Here is a 20,723-nt window from a genome sequence, read left to right on the forward strand (position 1 = left end):
GACTGTGACGGACGATGTTTTTGTTAAAACAATACATTTTGATGACGTTAAAATCAAATGGTGTTTATGCTTCATTTACACTGCATTCAAATCTGATTTGTTTGTAAGGAAAATGAATGATGAAATCAGAGCCATTTGTTCAGACAGTGTAGTAAATATCCTGTGTAATTAGATGCTGATTTCAGTGTCATGATGCAAAGAGGGACAAAAGAAGTCATTTACTACGCACTATTTTTCACATTTACTTTTCACTAGATAAACTCTACCATTCAAAATGTCGAAATCTGTAAAATAATAAAAATTTTACGTTTATTTAAAATGTAAACCTTTTTTGTAACATTAAAAATGTCTTGTCACTTTTGGTCAGTCTGATGCATCCTTGCTGAAGAAAAGTATTAATTTCGTTAAAAAAAAAGCTCTAATGGTACATGTAAATTTTTCAATTTCAAACCACAAAGAGATATGATTTCAGATTGGGTTTATAAAAAATTAAAGAATTTCTACTACTACAAATGATTTTGAGTCTGATACGCCAAATTTTTACTACCTGTCTGAATTTTATTTATCTTGCCATAGATAAGTAATTTTGGAAGTCATCTGTTTATATTTTTATTTTATATCTGTATTCACTTATGCTTGATCAATCACCTTTTGTTTTCATTTTGTTTTTAACTCATGCCATTTCGCTGCATTTAAATTTCATTTGCATGTCACACTGTATTTTATGAGTTCTTAGTTGCTTCATCCTCCTGTCTTTTCATCTTCTCCTCAGCCTGTGGTCCCTGGCCTGTCTCAGACTCCTCCATCGTCCCCGAGGACGGCCCAGAAGGCGGGGCACAGGCGCATCCAGAGTGATGTCACACACAGTGCTATGTTCGGAGTTCCGGTCAGCCAGTCCACTCAGCAGCTGCAGGCGGCCACCGCAGAAGCCAGCCTTAACAAGTCAAAGTGAGAAATCAAACCTATAAATATAGAATTTAAGCCCTTCGCAATGTGACACTGCCATTATACAGCCTACATAATCAAGAAGAGGTGTTCTGTCACCTTCGAACCTACTTAAACTAATATATGAACACTTCTTCCATTGTTCGGGCACAATTAGGTCGGCCAGTGCCACCCCTTCCAACTCTCCCCAGTCCTCCCAGCAGAGTGTGTACCAGCCTGCCCAGCAAGGCAGCGTTTCTGTCCCCCAAGCTCCTGCTTCAGCCACTACCCTGACAAGCCCCCCGGTCCAGCCTACCTGGAATCCCTTCGGAGACGACAATTTCTCCAAACTCACGGCTGAGGACCTGCTCAACAAAGACTTCACCAAGCTAGCTGATGGTAACTTTGCTTGCTCACACACTTTGCAGAATGCAGTTATCAATGTTTTAAAGGCTACATCTTCATTAATCCAGATTCATCCAAAAATGCTCTCCATCCACACTTGCGTTTCCAAAAGTTTTTTGTACACGATGAAATGTCAAAAAATGTCAAAATCATGCTACTGTGCATGTGTAAAACGTAAGAAAAACTCACTGAGATGATACCGAGAGACCAAACATAATACATTTCTTATGGTGTTCTTTTGGCACTATCATTTTATTAGCAAAATATCCCACCATTTACTGGTGCATCCAGTTTGCACTCAGTCGCCATTCTGTGGTCTAAAATGCAATTGCTCTTATGTTTTGCATAGTCATCTTTGCAAGAATTTAATGAAGATTGTACAACGTAACATTTATCTTTAACAAAACTGTGAAAGTGAATAGCACATAGCAGGCACAAACCAGTGTAAACAGATATCTATCGGTGCAATATGCATGACTAACATGCTTCATCGGTTTCAAATACTGTTTTCAGATTTATCCACTTGGGAGAGTTTCTTAAAAAAAAAAAAAAAGTGTTTTCAAATGGAGCCACATTTAGTGTGGAATGTAAGTGTTTTTGCTGTTTGCAGAACCCGTTGAACCTCTGATTGCTGCTACTGAGAGTCTTATTCCTGACCTGGAGGCTGCAGAACCTGCTCCTCCACCTCCCGGTAGGTGTACCATCAGCCCTAATCTGATGTTCTACTTTTAAAGATATTTAAGTGAAATGTACTGGCATAGCAAATGTGAATCAATGCAAATCCCCCCAAGTCCCAAATCTACTGCAAATCCCCCTAATTGTGACATCCTTGCTTCTTGTTCCGTACGCGTGAGAGTGCCAGTCCCTCTCTTTATTTCGATACCATTCCTAGCCTCCTTCGCTAAATGGCAGCACATGCTCAGTATATCTAGAGGTAGTCAAACTGGTCTCCAGAATCAGCAGGAGACTCCTATTAAGACGAAACACTCCAGTACGATGTGCCCTTTGAATCACATCCCACCACTTACCTCAGCATCCCTGCTGAGCTGCTTGTTAGTGTCTGTGTGTTTCTTCTATTCATACGGATGTCCAGCTCTTCTTGACTACCTTGTGTCCATCTTCTTTCTCTGCTCTCATACAGCTGAAAGACCTACTGACATTCTGGGCTTGGATTCGGGAGCTGGTTTTCTAGCTGTGCCAGGTAATGGAGGTCCATGCCAGCTGTGCTCACCTTAGTACTCATCACACACATGCAGTTGTCACAAAACCAAATTCTGTTGAAATTTTGTGATCCACAATAAAAATTTTGATACCAAAGCGAACACTATTGTACTATTGAACAATATTTTTATAAAAATAATATCAACAAATTAATACTGACAGATTAATTTAGTCATTTTTTAAATAAGCTCTCAATAATACATTTAAGAACAAAGAAATGAAAAGCAATAGAATAAATGTTGAACAAATAAATAAATAATAATTATATAAAGCTGCTTGAGCTTTATCAGATATCATTAAAAAATATTAAGTATTCAAGTAGACATTTAGAAATTAGATTATTTATTTTTTTAAATCAAATATAAAAGGAAAATACTGAAATAATTGCTGTAGTCTTCACGGCAAGATTATTTGATATTTAATACTGATTGGATGCTGTTAACTGAAAACCTGCTGTAGTTTCATTTGGTTTATTTTTATACCGAACTTTGTGTTGTTTGATGTTTGATTTTGTTTTTTTTCTGCTTTTTTGCATTTACTTAAGGCAAGCCGAATACGCTTACATTAATACCTTGCCAAAATGGTCATTTTAACAAAAGAAGGTCATTTGAGCACAAATGCATGCAAGCAGAGGCATCATGCCCGGTATGGAGACGAAGCTGGTCATAGGTCTGTGCAGAGGACTTATCTAGTTCTGGTTCTTGTGGTCTTTGCTGAGGATCTGTGCTGATGGCTGTCGTGTCAACGAGGCCTTCACAGGGGATTGTCTAGTTGGCAGAAACTCTGCTTGACCTTCAGGGCTGCGTTTTGGTCGTGTCTAGGTGCAGGTCCAACATCTGATCTGGATACGGACCGGATACGGCTGACTACGGTAATCTCGGGATAAACAGAGAGACTAATATTAGCATAGATCATTCTTATGATGAAACAAGTACATCGGATGTGCTCCCTGTTTGGCCTAATTTATCCAGCCTAACAATGTGAAAATGTGTTGTGTATGCCAGGCTAAAGTGAGTGTATGGGTGCTAAATAAGAAAAGGATCTACCGCCTGCAGTTGATTTTAATATTCTAGCCAGAATTTTGAGATTGCATTAGACACTCAATAACTGAGGAGCTAAACCATTTAGTGCTTTTTAAGTAATTAGCAAGAATTAAATTAAAATGGATGCAATGTTTAATAGGGAGCTAATGCAGTGTTGACAGAACAGGGCTAATATGGTCATACTTCCTGGTTCTGGTAAGAACTCTAGCCGCTGCATTTTGAACCAGCTGGAGTTTGTTTATTAAGCGTGCTGGGCAACCGCCCAGTAGAGCATTACAGTAATCTAGCCTCGAGGTCATGAATGCATGAACTAACTTTTTTGCATTTGTCATTGAGAGCATATGTTGAAATTTAGATATATTTTTAAGATGGAAAAGATGCTAGAAATGTGGCTTTCAAATTACAAATCCTTAAAAATACAAAAACATACTGACTATTTTCCTTAAAATTCTTTGAGTACAAAGGAGCTACCTTGTCTAAAGTGCTGGAAAAGAGAGAGTCAATAGTTTCTGTTGCAACATCGAGTTCTTCTAAGCTATCTGGTATGCTGAGGAGTTGAAACCGATCAGGAAGATTATTTATAAAGCAATCTTTAGTGGTAGAAATGAGAGTTCTACCATATTTGTAACAGGAAGTTGGTTTTGCAGCCTTGGCTTAAATGGAATATACACAAGAATAGATAATGATCTGAGATGTCATTGCTCTGCGGCAGAATTTCAACGCCCTCAACATCAATTCCATATGACAATATTAGATCTGAAGTTTGATTATGACTCTGTCTTTTACAAGAGTGGGAAAAATAGTGTGTCTTTTACTTTGTGCACTTGGCCTAAATTGTGCAATGTATAATTTAGACCCATCGATAATTCTTCTGCGGTTTATTTCCTTCTGTGCAAGTTACTTTTTTCTAATCACCAGTCTTGCTTTCAAACCCTCCATTGTCCTTTCCCTTTCCTCTTTGTTTATGCATTGGCTACATTTCGGTGTTTATTCTGGCTAACGCTCGCTGTTTCCACTGGCTGACTTACAGAGAAGCTGATAGAGGGCCTGAAGTCTCCAGATACCTCTCTCATGCTGCCTGATCTGCTGTCCATGGCCGACCCCTTCGGCAGCTCAATGGACGACACCAGAGGTGGTAAGCTCTCACTGATTGTCTTTTCTGTGTGCTTGCTCCTTTTACAAAAGCTATACTAAACACTTTCCTATTCTCTGAGACAAAGGATATTTTCTATATTCATCCAGTCCCTTTATTTGTGATGGCTTGCAATTTTCTCCTCTTGCCACATACAATTTAACTTGAGGCAAAAATGAATTTGAATAGGCATTGTGAAATCAACACAAAAGGCTAAAACAATAGTTATAGCTGTGTGTTATGGAATTGCATTGAAGAAAAAGCTGAGTGATATATCATTTAGTGATGGGTCCCCGAAATATTGTGTATTTCAAAAAAGATTAGGGGGCTAAGCACCGAACTCTGAGGTACACCTGTAGTTAGTTTATATGACTTGCACACCCCTCCTCTCCAAGATACCTTGAAGAATCTACTCATCATGTAGGGCTCAAAGTAGCGAAAGGAAGTTCTTATGATGTCCAATCTTGAGAGAACAGACAGGGTCCAGTGAGTCACTGTGATCAAGATCCAGCAGAAAAATGAATGTGATATAAAAGATACCAGTGATGTTTTTGATTTTCAAAAAAAATATAGATTGTGGCATCATCTGTTACTCTCTCTTACTCCCAGTCAAAACAGACGTGTGTTTGGACTCTCTGATTCCTGGCTTGGAGCCCCCTCAGGCTCACCTGCATCCCGTGGAGGCTGAACCAGTATTATCAGCACTGGCAGGTAAAAATATGCATCAGAGATTGGCAGAAGAGCCTCTGCCTATTATTATAACACCCTGTCAGATATTCAGGGGTGACAGAATGTTTTCTTTGTGCGGAGAGAGTGCCTGAGGCTATGGCTGATTTCACACATTAAAAATCCTGCTACCCTAATCCTTTTCCCCTCCACATTATTAAAGGGATAGTTCACCGAAAAATGAAAATGCTGTCCTCATGTTGTTCCAAACCTGTATGACTTTCTTTCTTCTGCTGAACACAAAAGAAGATATTTTGAAGAAAGTCGGTAACCAAACGACTGATGGACCCCATTGACTTCCATAGTAGGAAAAAAAAATACTATGGAAGTCAATGGGGACCAGCAACTGTTTAATTACCAACCTTCTTTAAAATATCTTCTTTTGTGTTCAGCAGAAGAAAGGAAATCATACAGGTTTGGAACAACATGAGGGTGAGTAAATGATGACAGCATTTTCATTTTTGGGTGAACTATCCCTTTAAGGATGCAGAATGTTGTACCTTAAGCAGTTAATTTCAGATGTGCTCAAAGCTCAAAATTTCCTGCAACTTGAGATATAGATTACTTCAATGTACTTTGAAAAAACTGTAATGGTGCAGTCATATCAAAGGCAAAATTCAGCTATTTAAAAAGAAATTGTGTAAAACTTCCCCATTCAGATTTGGCCACAGGTTCAAGTTGGCCACGCAGAACAGAAAACTGCATGGTTTGAAAGTGACTTCTGTGTGAGTTGTGCTTCATACATCGCTACGCTATTGACAATAAACAATGGACCTTTTTTTGGACTACAAAATTGTATATATTGAAACTAAGTTGCAAAAACTAAGTTGCCACATCTTGTTGACAGATGTTGAACACATTTATGTATTAAATTTCCACATACACCTGTTTGGTGTGTATATGGGGAAGCAAAAACTTTGTTTGAATCAGCATATCTGAAAATTTCTGAAATTTCATTAAATTCTGAGGGTCAGAAAAATAGTAGGAAATGGTTATGATGATAAACTATATTGACTTTTTAGCACAAAATCCTTCGATATTATAAGTGGACCTCCAAAAACATAAAATAACATGATATGACCTCCTGATTTTTTTTATGTAGTTTGCATCTTTGTGATTTAATTTTTGCGCTTGTTTCCCTGGTGTTTCTCTCCACTGCACTACAGACCCTTTGATTGGTGAGGACTCCCTGCTTGGCTGTTCACTCGCCTCTGGCTCCGCCTCCTGTCTGGATGACTTTGCAGCTGTCTCAGGAGGCCTCTCCCAGAACATACCAGGTACAACCAATCAGTTTTTGTTTTTCTGGCATTTATAGCTTATGTGCCTTGGTGCAGCATATAACTTGGGGACAACACTGAACATTTTACTGGAATAAAAAATGAAAAGTAATTATTATTTACAAACCATATGGTCTTTCTTGACATTCATTTAGCTTTTGTAAAGTGTCAGCCACGAACATTAATGTTAAAGTTTCAGGGTTTACATCATGCTAACAGTGCTGTATTTTTCGCACCCATCTGTTTTTCTCCCTACCACCCGCCCTCTTAAATCTTTTACCCATAAACTGTCATTTGCCCCAACCTTCATCACTTCTTAGCTGCAGACTCCTGTTTGATCTCAGGCTTTGAGCCTCCGGGCGCTGAGACAGCCAATGAAGATGAATTTGACCCCATACCAGTATTGGTCTCCAAGAACTCCCAAGGTAAAAGCTTTGAGGAACCAAATCCTCATTCTGAGAATGAGTGAGCAATTTGCTTCTGAGTCATTCCGTGTCAACTCAACCAGAGGTCCCCTTAAATATTTGATTTTGTTCATATTTTTTCTGTAGAAAGACAAACATAAATAGTGATGAAAGTCAACATATTAAATGTCACAGATGTAGATTTACTGAGTAATCCACTATTTTGTAGAGGAGGGTCAAAATGACAATTTTCATCTAAGATTTGGAGCCAAATTAGAGGGGTGTAGAAAGATGTCAGCAGCATTTATTTTTTTAAACAGAGATTTGTAAGTCTATTAGTAAAATCTGCTGGCTTAAGCAATCTTTGTTTAGCAATCTTTTCTTTTCTTTTTTTGCAAACTTGAGGCAAAATAACACAAGAAGTGCTTTTTGCCATTTTTGAATCGCCGTTGGCATTTAATGATATAAAGATAGCTAAAGTCAACATATTTTACTAATAAACCTACCAATCTCTGTAAAAATAAATATTGATGCTGTCACCCTGTAAATTGGCTCCGAAACTCAGGTAAAAATTGTCATTTTGACCCCCCTCTACAAAAATAATGGATTACTTAGTAAATATACATCTGTAACATTTACTATTTTGGCTTTCATCACTATTATAAGTTTGTCTTTGTACAGAAAGCCAGGGAAGTGTCCGAAATTTGTTTGATTTGACACGGAATGACCCTTCTCACTCTCATTGTAATGAAATCCAGCAGCTAGTACATATATGTGTTAACTGTATATTTTGCACACGTTTTTTATTTTTGGCAGTTGCGAAAATTCCGAATTGAGATGTTTTGTTCAAGGCAGATGAGCCATTTTGCACTCATATGGCTTGGGATGGGAATCGAATAGAAATTCTTTTTTCAGTTCCACTTTACGATTCGTTATAATATCTTATAAGATAAATATCTTCAACTGTACATTGTCATTTGAAACACCAATCCATGATTTCACAGATTTAAGCCTCATGCACGCATAATAGTGTAACTAGTTCAAAGTTCACATGACATGACAAAAGTAATTGCGTGCATTTACATTCCTTCATTTAGCAGACGCTTTTATCCAAAGCGACTTAGTGTTGAGGAATACAACAAGCGATTCATCTTACGAAGGCCAGTAATGCAAAGTTTCAGTCATAGTGTAAGATATTACTTGTGATTTATTGTTGACACAAAAGTGTCATTCTTCCCCAAATCAGATTACACTGGCTGCAATATATATGTATATATAAATATGTTAATGTGTATAACAAGTGAGGACTTTCATTTCATTTCTTTGATTTGATCAGTATCAATTCAGACATTAGTTAACAATAACAACACTGAGACAAGCTTACGTTTTTTACCTTGACTTGTAGATTCAGTAGTGGTGCAGGAAACACTGTGAGGTACTACTAAAAATGAACAAATTAACCTTATGTTTCATGTGTTTTTTGGGATCTTTAACTGAGTGAAATATCATCTATAATTAGTTTATAGTTTATTAGTCCCAAGTTCTCGATTCCCAACCCTACGCATGATCTCTCGTAACACTCTCTCTTGGCTTTTCGTGAACATCTACTTACCTTTGTGTCTTTCTCTCCCTCTCTCTTCTGCTGTCCCCTTCCTCGGTCTCTCTTTGTCTCGAAATGACTGTCCTACCTTCCCTCCTCCCCTAACCTTCCTGTCCATCTGGCCTCTTTTAGGAGGTCACTCTCGCAGTAACAGTGGCAGTTCTGAGTCCAGCCTGCCCAACCTGGCGCGTTCCCTGCTGTTGGTGGACCAGCTCATCGACCTCTAGACCCTGCAGATAATTCCTGCTGTGCCGAAGATGACGTCAACCGCTGTAGTCTTCTGCCTTTAATCATGAATCCCTCCTGCTATCATTTGTCCTATCCTCCACCCTCTATCATGGTCCATTTCCTCCTTTAATCAGTTCTTCATCTTTCCATTCTTCCTGCTCGTCACATCTCACGTTTTATGTTCACCTTTCCCTGTCGCTTTATTCCTTCAGTTCTTGTCGTCATCATCAGCATCATCGCTCATTTGATTTGACGTATTCAACATTCCTACCCTGCACCATGCCATTTCTCTCCCTGACGAGTTTATGTTCAACTTTTTTCATTCGAGTTTAGTGCGACATTTTTCTACAGGCTCAAAATCCGATTTTGCTTCCTTTGGGCACGCATTTCATCTGCCTCGCATTCAAGAGTGCAAGCTTCAAACATCAGATGTTTGCCCGATCCTTCTTCTCTTCAGTCTTTATCTGTGTATTCAATGGCACTCAGGAAGCTCGTCTCCAGATTAAACACGCATGGGTTTTAGTACAAGGGAACCAAATGTTTACAGACAGGAATATTTTTGCTGGATGTTTACAGATCTGCAGGTAGGCAAACACAGCTTGTAAGAATTTATCTTCATCCAGACTGAGCGCAGGGTACGAACAGATCTTAACACTTGGTGTAAAGCTGACCAGAAACTCCTCATTTGCCATCAGTGGTACCCCGTTTTCACCATCTCATGACCTCCAGACCATCATTTCTCTGTTATTTCTTTGTAAATAGCTCTATTGATGTTGTACGTTGGCTCGAAGCTATGTAAATTGATGTATATCTGCAGTATTCGACTCTCCCGCCCTCGAAAGTGATTTGTTCTTCCTGTGTATAAAGCATCTGGTCCAAATGTCCAGCCATTCCTTCAGAGATCCCTGTCTCACCCCATAATATACATGGAGAATAATTTAAAAGAAATATTTCATATAAGGTTAAGATTATATGTGAATATGAATAGAGTGTTAGAGAATGAATGTATGAATCGAGTATCCATATATAAATGCAGATATGTGTATATGAAACCTATTTAAGAGGAAACTTTATCTCTTTGTTCTGTGTGTTGAGACGTGTTTGCGAATGTAAATTTGTCGGTTTCATCTTCAACGGCCATCGCTGATCAAAGTCAGTTAAGAAAAGAGGACAATCTCGAAGCATCGTGACTCGGGTTGACGACACATTTGCAAGCAAATCGGCTGGATTTGTTTTCGGTTTGCATTGCCTTTTATTCTCGAGACATTTATCGACAAAAACAGGTTGAAAATCCTCAACGCTGTACGTATACCATTCCCTCCTCCGAACTACCGCCCGATGCCATGCTTTCTTGCACAGTTCTTGTGAATCAGACGCATATCGAAGCATGGCAGCTATTATGAATATGAAGTTAAGACATGTCTGTGGCCAATCTTCATATCAGTACTGTACGTATGTGTGTTGCGTGTATGTGTGGACGTGAGGTAAATAAATAGCTAGTCTTAGTTGTTGAAAGTGGTGAGGTGGTTTTGTCTTTGACATGGTTTAAGGACCCGCAGCAGGGCACCTCGGTTTCAAGCACAGGTTCTCCTCATTCAGTCTTTAGACATTGAAGTACCCGATTGAGAGCAGGGAAAATGCTCGTAACGCTGTACGAAGAGCAGAATCCCGATCAGTGAGAAATGCTGTAGAATTGAACGTTCTGTGATCATAAAAATAAAATCAGCTTTTTGACATTGTGGAATCTGTAAATGACATTGAAACGAGTTTGAGACGGTGGTTGTCGTTTCACAAGATGCGTAAGAGCGACTGCAGTAGGGCTGGGCGGTCTGATAGAGATTTTGCTATGCGGTTTATATCATTTGCACGGCTATAATATATTAACTGCTTTTCCCACGCTGTCAAATTTGGCTTATCCGATCAGAAATGTTTCTGGTTTCATTTTACTGTTTTGAATCTTTTTAGGGTTTTTTTTACTTACAGAATGCTAAGGTGTTTTTTTCTTTTCTTTTCACATTTGATGCTAGGTGTATGTATGCGTGTGTGTGTGTGTGTGTGTGTGTGTGTGTATATTTTTTGTGCCACTTCATTACAATAAGGTTTTATTGGTTAACATTAGTTAATTGCATTAGTTACCATGAACTAACAATGAACAATACTTATACAAAATGTATTAATCTGTTAAAGGGATAGTTCACTTTGAAATTAATTTTTGATATGTTTTAGCTTACCTCAAGGGCATCCAAGATGTAGGTGTCTTTGTTTCCGCAGTAGTTTCAATTTTGATATTTTTAGGTCAAACCGTTCTTGTCTGTCAGTCATATAATGCAGGTCGATGGTCACTGGCTCAAAACACAAGCACAGAGTCCAAATTAAAACAATTCCCCATCGTAAGTACACATTGATGGCCTAAGACACGAAACGAGCGGTTTGTGTGAGAAAACGAACAGTATTTATATCGTTGTTATCTCTTGAAAACAGCACACGTCCAAATGATCTGACGGCGCGGGCGGGTATAGATATATACATAGATGTCGCCTTGGCTACTGCAGTTCATTGGAACGAAACCGTAGCCAAGCGACATCTAGTGTATGGCGGGTATAGATGTATACACTAGATGTCGCCTTCGCTACTGCAGTTCATTGGAACGAAACCGTAGCCAAGGCGACATCTATGTATATATCTATACCCGCCCGCGCCGTCAGATCATTTGGACGTGTGCTGTTTTCAAGAGATAACAACGATATAAATACTGTTCGTTTTCTCACACAAACCGCTCGTTTCGTGTCTTAGGCCATCAATGTGTACTTATGATGGGGAATTGTTTAATTTGGACGTGGGGAATTGTTTTAATTTGGACTCTGTGCTTGTGTTTTGAGACAGTGACCATCGACCTGCATTATATGACTGACAGACAAGAACGGTTTGACCTAAAAATATCAAAATTGAAACTACTGCGGAAACAAAGACACCTACATCTTGGATGCTCTTGAGGTAAGCTAAAACATATCAAAAATTTATTTCAAAGTGAACTATCCCTTTAATGTCTACATTTACAATTACATTATAAAAATCAAAAGTTGTACATGTTAACATTAATGTTCTGTGAACATTTTTATTAGCTTACATTAACAAAGATTAATCAATTTTGTAAAAATATATTGCTCATTGGTAGTTTGTGTTAACTAATGCATTAACTAATGTTAACTAATGAGACCTTATTGTGAAGTGTTGCCTTTTTTTTTTTGAAAAGTCTCTTATTCTCACTGAGGCTGCATTTATTTCATCCAAAATACAGTTAAAACCATAATATTGTGAAAAATAATTACGATTAAAAAATTACCGGTTTCTATTTGAATATATTTGAAACTAATTTATTCCTGTTTCATTGCAATTTGTTGGTCAAGAAAAAAAGTATTTTTTTATCATCAATGTTGAAAACGGTTGTGCTGCTTGATAAAATAACAGCATTTATTTGAAATAGAAATTATGTATCATTTTTGGTAAATGAAAGTATTAATTTCTTTCAAAAAAGAAAAATCTTACTGACCCCATATTTTTGAGTGTGTGAATGTGAACCTTGCGTTACAAATCTTAGTGAGATCAAATGTAGTACCTTTTCTTTTGTATTGAACCGGTTTAAAAACAAGCATTACCCAAAGTATATATATATATATATGCACATGCACAATTTTATTTGGGATTTCCATCTAATAAATATATTGTTATATACCGTTATATAACACTGAGATATAAGATATTAGTCATACCGCCCATCCCTAAAGTGCAGTAATGAAACCAAAAGACAAAAGAAACAATTCTTCAGCTTGGGATATTTTATGAGGCATTGGTGAAAACCCACAGAATAGCACTGCACGTCAATGATGCTCTTGCAGAGGAAGAGATGCTGCTGGGTCTCCGTTACTGATGTTTGTTGTTGGCGGTGTGGATTTCTGAGATTTCTATATCCTCGCCTCTCCTCTGTACAGCCGTCCGCAGACTCTCATGTTAACCTATGCAATCCTAATGCTTCATCTTGTAGTTCTCAGTAGAGGTCTTTGCCCCGCGGGTAGTGTTTGACTTGTGTTGTTGTGCAAAAATCAAAGATTCCTTTTATGTGCTGTTTTTGTTCAGAGAAAAAAACAATATTTATGACCATGTTTATCCCCAGAGTTGGAACCTCATTGGTCTCTGTAGCAAACACCCTCAGCCCAGTGTTAGAACAGTAATGGGTTCATGTGCACCTTCTATTTTTGTCAAAACCAATAAACAAAGAAAGGGGTGGTAAATAAACATGTAAATGTGAATGTAAGTTGTGCCGGTGTTTTTTTGTCTGGTGAAACTGTGCACTTTGTTGTCAAGCTAATCGTGCACAGAAATCTTCTAACTGTGAACCACTGTTGAATAATAATAATACTAATCCAATATATAAATATGAAATGCTGTTGTAATAAGAGAACAATTTTTTTTATATTTATATATTGGATTATACATAAAAAATATTGATGTGTAATTCGATTATTTTAGTAATTACATTTTTTTATTAAATAGAAAAATGGCCAGGGGGGGATGTAGGAAAATAATAATAATAGAAATATGAAAACTTTTAACTATATTCTGTGAATATTTATTGTGAAATGTGCTATACAGATGCACTTGAATTGTTAAAAATATCTATATATATTTATCAGCTTCTTTTTGTGACTCAGGCCTCTATTTGTTCCTGCAGTCATGTTGTGGGCATGACAAATTTAACAATATATTGAAGGATTACTTTGGGTGTAAAACGGTTCTCTCTTTCTTATCACGATACAACTTCTTGCTGGAGGTCTGGCTGACATAGCCGCGTCTTCTCCAGGTAAGTTTTCTTCATTGTTGTATTCTTTCTCACTCTTCCTTTGTCATTCGAGCATTCACTTTCGCAATTGCACATTCACACAAAAACATGGCACTATATGACTAAGGCATAAACAGTATTTTTGGCCAAGGGTAGTGCAAGAATTTGCAAGGCTGAACTTAATCATAAACCTGCACAAAACAAGACAAAACCATTGGCCTCTCCGCCTCCATTAGGGCGCATCTTACAAAACATTATTCTGAGTACCTTCTGGTTTTATGTCCTAGTTCTACTTGTTGCAGAAGCCTTGACCTGTATTCTTCCAGACCTGAATCAGCCTTAACCTTTTAAATATTAATCTTAGGTATGTTCTTATTATTTGTTATAAACTAACCATCATTCTCTTTCAAGCTTGGTGTTTTACAAGTCAATGTAGCCAGACTTGCCTGTAGTTATTTTGCCTTTTCAGGAGATTTTATGGAGTTTCATTCCATTAAAATCACTTTAGACTTTAATTGACCTCTTAAAGCATCAAGTTCATGAATAAATTATGGCTTTGAAGCTAGAGTAGCCTAATTTGGTACTGTGCTTCAGGCTGTGCATTTCCTGCTGGCATTCAATAACACAAAAACAGCCTTCCTCAAAGGCTTGATTATCTACACATTTGAAGAATTCACAAGCGGTTTCTCATGCTTCTTTATACAAATGACCTGTTTTGTGATTGGCTAACCTCTTTGCACGTGAAATGGATAAGTTGATGATCATGTAAATGTTCACATTGTTTGGACCTCTGTAGATGATGTTTCTTTGAATGGTCTGGTTCGACTGGTGGTGAAGGCTTTCGTAAAAAATGATTGTATATTGTAATGAACCTGTATGAGTTTCTTTCTTCTGCTGAACACAAAAGAAGATATTTTGAAGAATGCCTGTAGGCATTGACTTTCATAGTATTTCTTTTCCCATAATGGAAGTAAATGACTACCGTCAACTGTCTGGTTACCAACATTCTTCAAAATATCTTACATAACCTCATACAGGTTTGGAACAACATGAGGGAGAGTAAATGATGACTCAATGAATGAATTTTCATTTCTGAGGGAACTATCTCTTTAATTTCCTCAATATCAGTGGTGTCTATACTCAGTCCTGTAGGACCACTGTCCTGCAGAGTTTAGCTCCAGCTTGCCTCAACACACCGGTCTGGAAGTTTCTAGTCTGCCTAGCAAGATTGTGGCTGTGTCCAAATCACCCTCTATTCCCTACATTAGTCCAATAATATAGTTCACTTGAGGGAGTGAATGAAACCGGGTGAGTGAATTCGCCGGAAGGGCTGCCGCTTTTCCATAGTTTGTGCTTGCTGTTTAATAATAACTTCAACCATAGCAAACTGGCAACTCCAGTAGTAATGAAAAGACACTGTCATGGAAACTATGTACAAACCTTAATTAAACATGAGCCTTATATTATACATGTATGATATTACGCTGTAACCACATTGGACCAGCGGTTTGGAAAATGTATTGATGGATGGATGATTCAGCTGCAGCGCCATCTTCTGGAGGACATGGAAATTCATTCAGCACGCAACTCTCATAGTGCGTCATGGTATTCTCTAGCCGTTGCGCGTACATCGGTTGTATTGCGGTGCTTTGTGGGATTGAATGAGTGCACTCGATAATGTCCACTATGGTTTCGGACACCATTACAAATGGCTGTCCCCTCAAATAATGCCCTATTTAAGGGTATAGGGGGCGATTTCGGACACAGCCCTTGATTAACTGTTTTAGGTGTGTTTAATTGTGGTTGGAGCTAAACTCTGCAGGACAGTGGCCCTTCAGGAGCAGGATTGGACATTGAAATAAGTTTTTTTCTTAGTTATATACATGAGGGTTTTATCTTATGTTGTTAAATTGATGTATATTTTTTAAATTAATGTATATTTCATCATTTTAGTTTTAATTGTTTTACAGTGATGGTGGTTTGTTTTTCTGTGTATGACACTGTGCAACTTCTATTTTCCTCATATTTACCCCAGTTTGTGGATTTGTGATGAACTTTGGTTCATTGTGTGGCTTTCTCTTTACCACGTGTGTATTTACGATGATTCTCAGTATATTAAAGGGATAGTTCACTTTGAAATTAAATTTTGGTATGTTTTAGCTTACCTGAAGGGCATCCAAGATGTAGGTGTCTTTTTTTCCTCAGTAGTTTCAATTTTGATATTTTAGGTCAAACCGTTCTTGTCTGTCAGTCATATAATGCAGAGCAAACGGCTGAACAAAGCCGCGTTCAACTGATCTGACGGCGCGGGCGGGTATAGATATATACACTGATGTCGCCTTGGCTAATGAACTGCAATAGCGAAGGCGACATCTAGTGCTAGTGTTTCTATACCCGCACGCGGGCGGATATAGATATAGAAACACTAGATGTCGCCTTCGCTATTGCAGTTCATTAGCCAAGGCGACATCAGTGTATATATCTATACCCGCCCGCGCCGTCAGATCAGTTGGACGCGGCTTTGTTCAAGAGGCAAAAACTATATAAATACGGTTCGTTTTCTCACACAAACCGCTCGTTTCGTGTCTTAGGCCATCAAAGTGTACTTACGATGGGGAATTGTTTCATTTGGACGATGGGGAATTGTTTTAATTTGGACTTGTGCATGCTCTTTGAGACAGTGACCATAGACCATTGACCTAAAAATATCAAAATTGAAACTACTGCGGAAAAAAAGACACCTACATCTTGGATGCCCTTCAGGTAAGCTAAAACATACCAAAATGTAATTTCAAAGTGAACTATCCCTTTAAGTTAAACAGAATCCAGTTATTTTATATATTAATATTATTGTTTTAGTTTTTTTACTGTAAATTTAAGTATAATCTGTAAAACTTATTGTTTTTTTAATTCATCTTAGTCATAAACAACGTCATTCTCTTTAAAAAAAAACATGATCACAAGCAAGTACAGCCAAACTTGCCAGGAAGCAAGCGTTCTCTCCTTTAATTTATTGTGCCCTTATTCTCTTTTGCAGATGATCTTCCTAATGTGAACGGTTACGCATTGGCATCGGGAGCCGGTAACATCCAGAGCTCAGAGGTTCCTTCAGAAGAAGAAGAGGAAGTTCTGCACACGTGCAGTGGCTCAAAGCTTCTACTGCTGGACTCCAAACTCCTCAACACAACCGCTCTCAAACTCTCACCATCATCCTCTCCAGACGTTTTCTCAAGTGCCCCATTCCCTGGATGTGGGCGAGACGGTAGGGACATCTTCACCAGTGCTCCCTTTCCCCAAATTCAACGAGCCCATACGCAGCCTGACATCTTCCTCCAGGCGCCCTTCTGCAGGAAGAATGATCCACAACATCTCACGAGATGCTCGAATGGCAACGAGCCCATCTTGCCCCATCCACCTGTGCACAGTCAAATCCGGTTTCCCTATTGCGCAGAGGCTCCGATGCCCCAGCAGCCCATTGCCGCCCATCGTGTGGTCTCCAGCGTGGGCCAGCAGGCAGCCGTGAGCTCCGTCCCCGTCGGACCCCTTCACTCCTGGACGGTAGGTGTTCGAGCGGTGATGGACCCCTTCCTGGCGGCCCCCTTCCAACCTCGGGGGCCATTGGAAAAGCCTTAATGTTTGAGAATGTTGCGAGCGCCCCTTCTTGCCGCCCCATTACTGGTCGTATCTGTGGCAAATCTGGCGTAGTCTATCGTGAGACGACTACCTCAGCCCTCGTGACGCCTCATCTGGTGTTTCCACAGCACTTTAGCTCCGCTTCACTCCGATGGTCTGCATCGCGCCACCAGACATGTAGAGAACGATTTCATCTTTCGTTTATGATATAGAGGTCTATTACCCACATGTATTCATCCATTTCTTTCTTGACGCTCTTTGTAATGGTTTACACAAGCTTTTTTATATCATATGTAGTAAATTATTTCTTACTTCTACATTGAGTCCAGTATTAAAAGGACGTGAAAATGTGAAAATGAAGGAAGTTTAAGGTGTGGTCACATTAGCGAAATGTAGGCAAAATTTTGCAGGCAAAAAAGTTCCTTTTCCATTGTCAATAGTAAAGCGATGGGTTACAATTTGTTAAAGTGACGTAGTTACAATGTACTCACTTAAATTAAGTGAAATCAAGTACTGAGTAATATCAATTAACTACATGTACTTACTATAGAGTTATGGTTTGGTTTAGGGTTAGTAACTTGTAATTATGCAATGTTATTTCTATAGAAGATTACACTTTATTTTAAGGTGTCTGTGTTACAGTGTAATAATGCATTTAAGTACTGTGTAATAATAAGTAACTACATGTACGTACTATACGGTTAGGATTGGGGTTTGGTTTAGGGTTAGTTGCATGTAATTATGCATAATTTATAGTTATTACTACAGTAACTACATGTAACGTGTAACAAGGACACTGTTAAAGGTGTTACCCTATAGAATGTAGTACATGCAGTAACGTGTAACTATGTCACCTTAAAATAAAGTGTTACCTAGCATGTATGAAACTGCTCAAATAGAAGTCACTTTTAATCCAAGAAACTTCCTGGTGGTTGGCGCTGTAAATTTACGTGACCAACTTGAACATAAGCAAAATCTGCATGGGGAACGTTTTCACCCTCACGCAAAACTCCCAATCGCACGCATTCCTATCGAATTGAATAGAATTCACCTGCAAAATTTTGCAGTGCACTGTTAAATGTGACTGCACCTTTGCTCTCTGTTTACTGGTATGTTTGTATAAGGGAGCAGCTGATGAGACTATTCAAAGGTTTTAGGCTTCCTTTTTGAGTCTCAAAGCAGGCAGGATATCCAGAACCTTGTGACAGAATTGTGTTGAGGCCTTATGTAGGTAAAAATGGCTGGAGAATAATGTTTCTTTGCTGATATTGTGCTTTTCTTGAACCTAAGGTACTGTAGACGTTTCTGAGCAGGGCTGGAATGGACTGAAAGTAACTGACGGTCACATCCACACCATCTGGTGTGAAAACATTGAAGCACTTTTACAATCTGTAGTCGTGGATATACTAGTTTTGCTATATAACAATCTGCTGTATATTCACTGTATATTCCTTACATGATAAAGACTTTGTTAAAATGTCTTGTCTTTGACTCTTCCTTCATGACTTAATATTAATCATCCTTTGAACACCTGCAGGACTTGAAGGTTGAAGCGTCAACCGGAAGTTATTTTCTTTATGTACAAAGAAAATATATATCATAAAATATATATAATTTTTTATATATCACTTCACTTTTCCAGTTTATTGCTGCAGTCTTTTGATCAAAAACTTCACGTTTATCAAAAATTCTGAACTTATTGTAAAAGGAATATATATATATATATATATATACACACACACACATGCACTTTTTTGTTGCGTTTGAGGATCAACATCAAGACTGTCTATCAATTTTATTATTGGATCTTTTTATGGAGAATGATTGCTTCACTGATCACTTTATTCAGTCCTTAGAAAACACCAGAAGAAATCGAAACATCAAAACACATTTGCTTTTGATGCTAGAAGCGTGTCTACACTGATACATTGCAAGGCAGAACGGCCCAGGTATTCTCTGTTTTATGTAAATCCACCAGTCTCCAATATATTTCTCTCCATGTGTCTGTAATTCTGAGATAAGGTTTACACGACAATGATGTACTAAGACCAGAAAAGTTATACCTTTGCATTTTTGGGGTACAAACAACGTTTTCTAAGGCCTATTTACTTTGTGTGAAAGTCTAGCTTTAAGCCTATAAATCAAACATTTGTATTTTTCTCCAAAAAAATAGATAGACATGGCTCTTGATCCTCAAACAAACACACACAAAAAACGTGTGTGTCAGGGGCGTTTTCTCTGTGGAGGCAAGGGAGGCAGCGTGTCCTCAAAAAAACTGGATGAGAAAATAATCGGTTACAAAAATAAAACAAAATGTGACGACATAATGTGTAAAAGTCACTCGTTTTTATAAAGTAACACTGCAGACACCCGCGGGTAAAGTTACAGCGGGAGGCTTGCCTCCCCTGAGCCCATTGACTTTTAACAGATCCCCTAAGCGTGCGCTGGGTTTGGTGGGGGGTAATAGGGGTGCAGATATGACGTCAACCGGGAGTTAGTATCACACTGGTTCCCTCGACAAAAAACAACAACTATTTTTCCATAGGCTTTTGGATTATTGCATAAAACAAGTTTTATGAAAACGGTGTGTAAATGACCCTTTAGACAGCCACTTCTCTAAACACCTGATAAAAATAAAACAATATCAGAAATTAGACTCAAGACTCAACACCATTTTCAACTAAAAACTGAAAACATACAACAGCGTTTTTGGGGGCCTGAAAAAGCAAACCTTTAAAAACAGGATTCAGTTTTAAAACCAATTACCTTATCTCTGTGAAAACTACAAAAAACGTGCATTTGTATTACGGGTTCAGTCTATAGGCGTGTAGTGTTTCTTTACAAAGTGACATTGCCAACAGGCCTGACTGATTGTCTGTAGCCTAAACATTTTTAGTCATTTTCGCCGAGCAGTGTGAACGGAGATGGTTTTGACAACGTTGTCATCTGTACGCGAAAAAACGCAAGGGAAAACCTTTTATGGTTTTAGTACATCATTGTCGTGTAAATGTACCCAAAGATATAAGATAAGAATCCCTTTGTTTTATTCTCTTTTGTAGATTCGGAGAAGTATCTTCAATTTCAAGTGCATTGAGGTCACAAGCTTGGAAAAGTCCCTTTAAACCAATTGAAACATTCATTTGTAGTAATGAAAAACTTTGTCTTCCCTTGACTTCTGTTTTTAGGATTTATAAATATTTGATATCTTCTTTTATTAGCATTCAAAAAGAAATCAAATCCTTTTCTTTCTCATTTCTTGTCTGACACGTAACACTTTTAATACTTTCCCGGTT

The 20,723-nt window shown here is 38.2% G+C and overlaps 1 protein-coding gene across 6 annotated transcripts in view; it reads left to right on the forward strand.

Moving 5' to 3' along the window:
* aak1b (AP2 associated kinase 1b) overlaps nucleotides 1-18,909 on the forward strand; it is a 34,470-nt gene extending 15,561 nt beyond the window's left edge. For 2 of the 6 annotated variants that reach the window (XM_084401374.1, XM_084401378.1), the window contains 9 exons: nucleotides 773-948; nucleotides 1,103-1,323; nucleotides 1,940-2,020; nucleotides 2,471-2,530; nucleotides 4,624-4,728; nucleotides 5,335-5,436; nucleotides 6,618-6,728; nucleotides 7,049-7,153; nucleotides 16,835-17,572. In XM_084401374.1, coding sequence (XP_084257500.1) covers nucleotides 773-948; nucleotides 1,103-1,323; nucleotides 1,940-2,020; nucleotides 2,471-2,530; nucleotides 4,624-4,728; nucleotides 5,335-5,436; nucleotides 6,618-6,728; nucleotides 7,049-7,153; nucleotides 16,835-17,430 — 1,557 coding nt within the window. In that variant the 3' untranslated portion in view covers nucleotides 17,431-17,572. Of the gene's footprint in view, nucleotides 1-772; nucleotides 949-1,102; nucleotides 1,324-1,939; nucleotides 2,021-2,470; nucleotides 2,531-4,623; nucleotides 4,729-5,334; nucleotides 5,437-6,617; nucleotides 6,729-7,048; nucleotides 7,154-8,864; nucleotides 9,088-16,834; nucleotides 17,573-18,720 lie in introns of those variants that run through there. The other 4 variants (XM_084401376.1, XM_084401375.1, XM_084401379.1 and 1 more) reach the window with 4 other exon arrangements.
* Nucleotides 18,910-20,723: the final 1,814 nt, after the last annotated feature.

The sequence above is a fragment of the Rutilus rutilus genome (genome assembly GCF_951802725.1).
Source record: "Rutilus rutilus genome assembly, chromosome: 25".
Lineage (NCBI taxonomy): Eukaryota > Metazoa > Chordata > Actinopteri > Cypriniformes > Leuciscidae > Rutilus > Rutilus rutilus.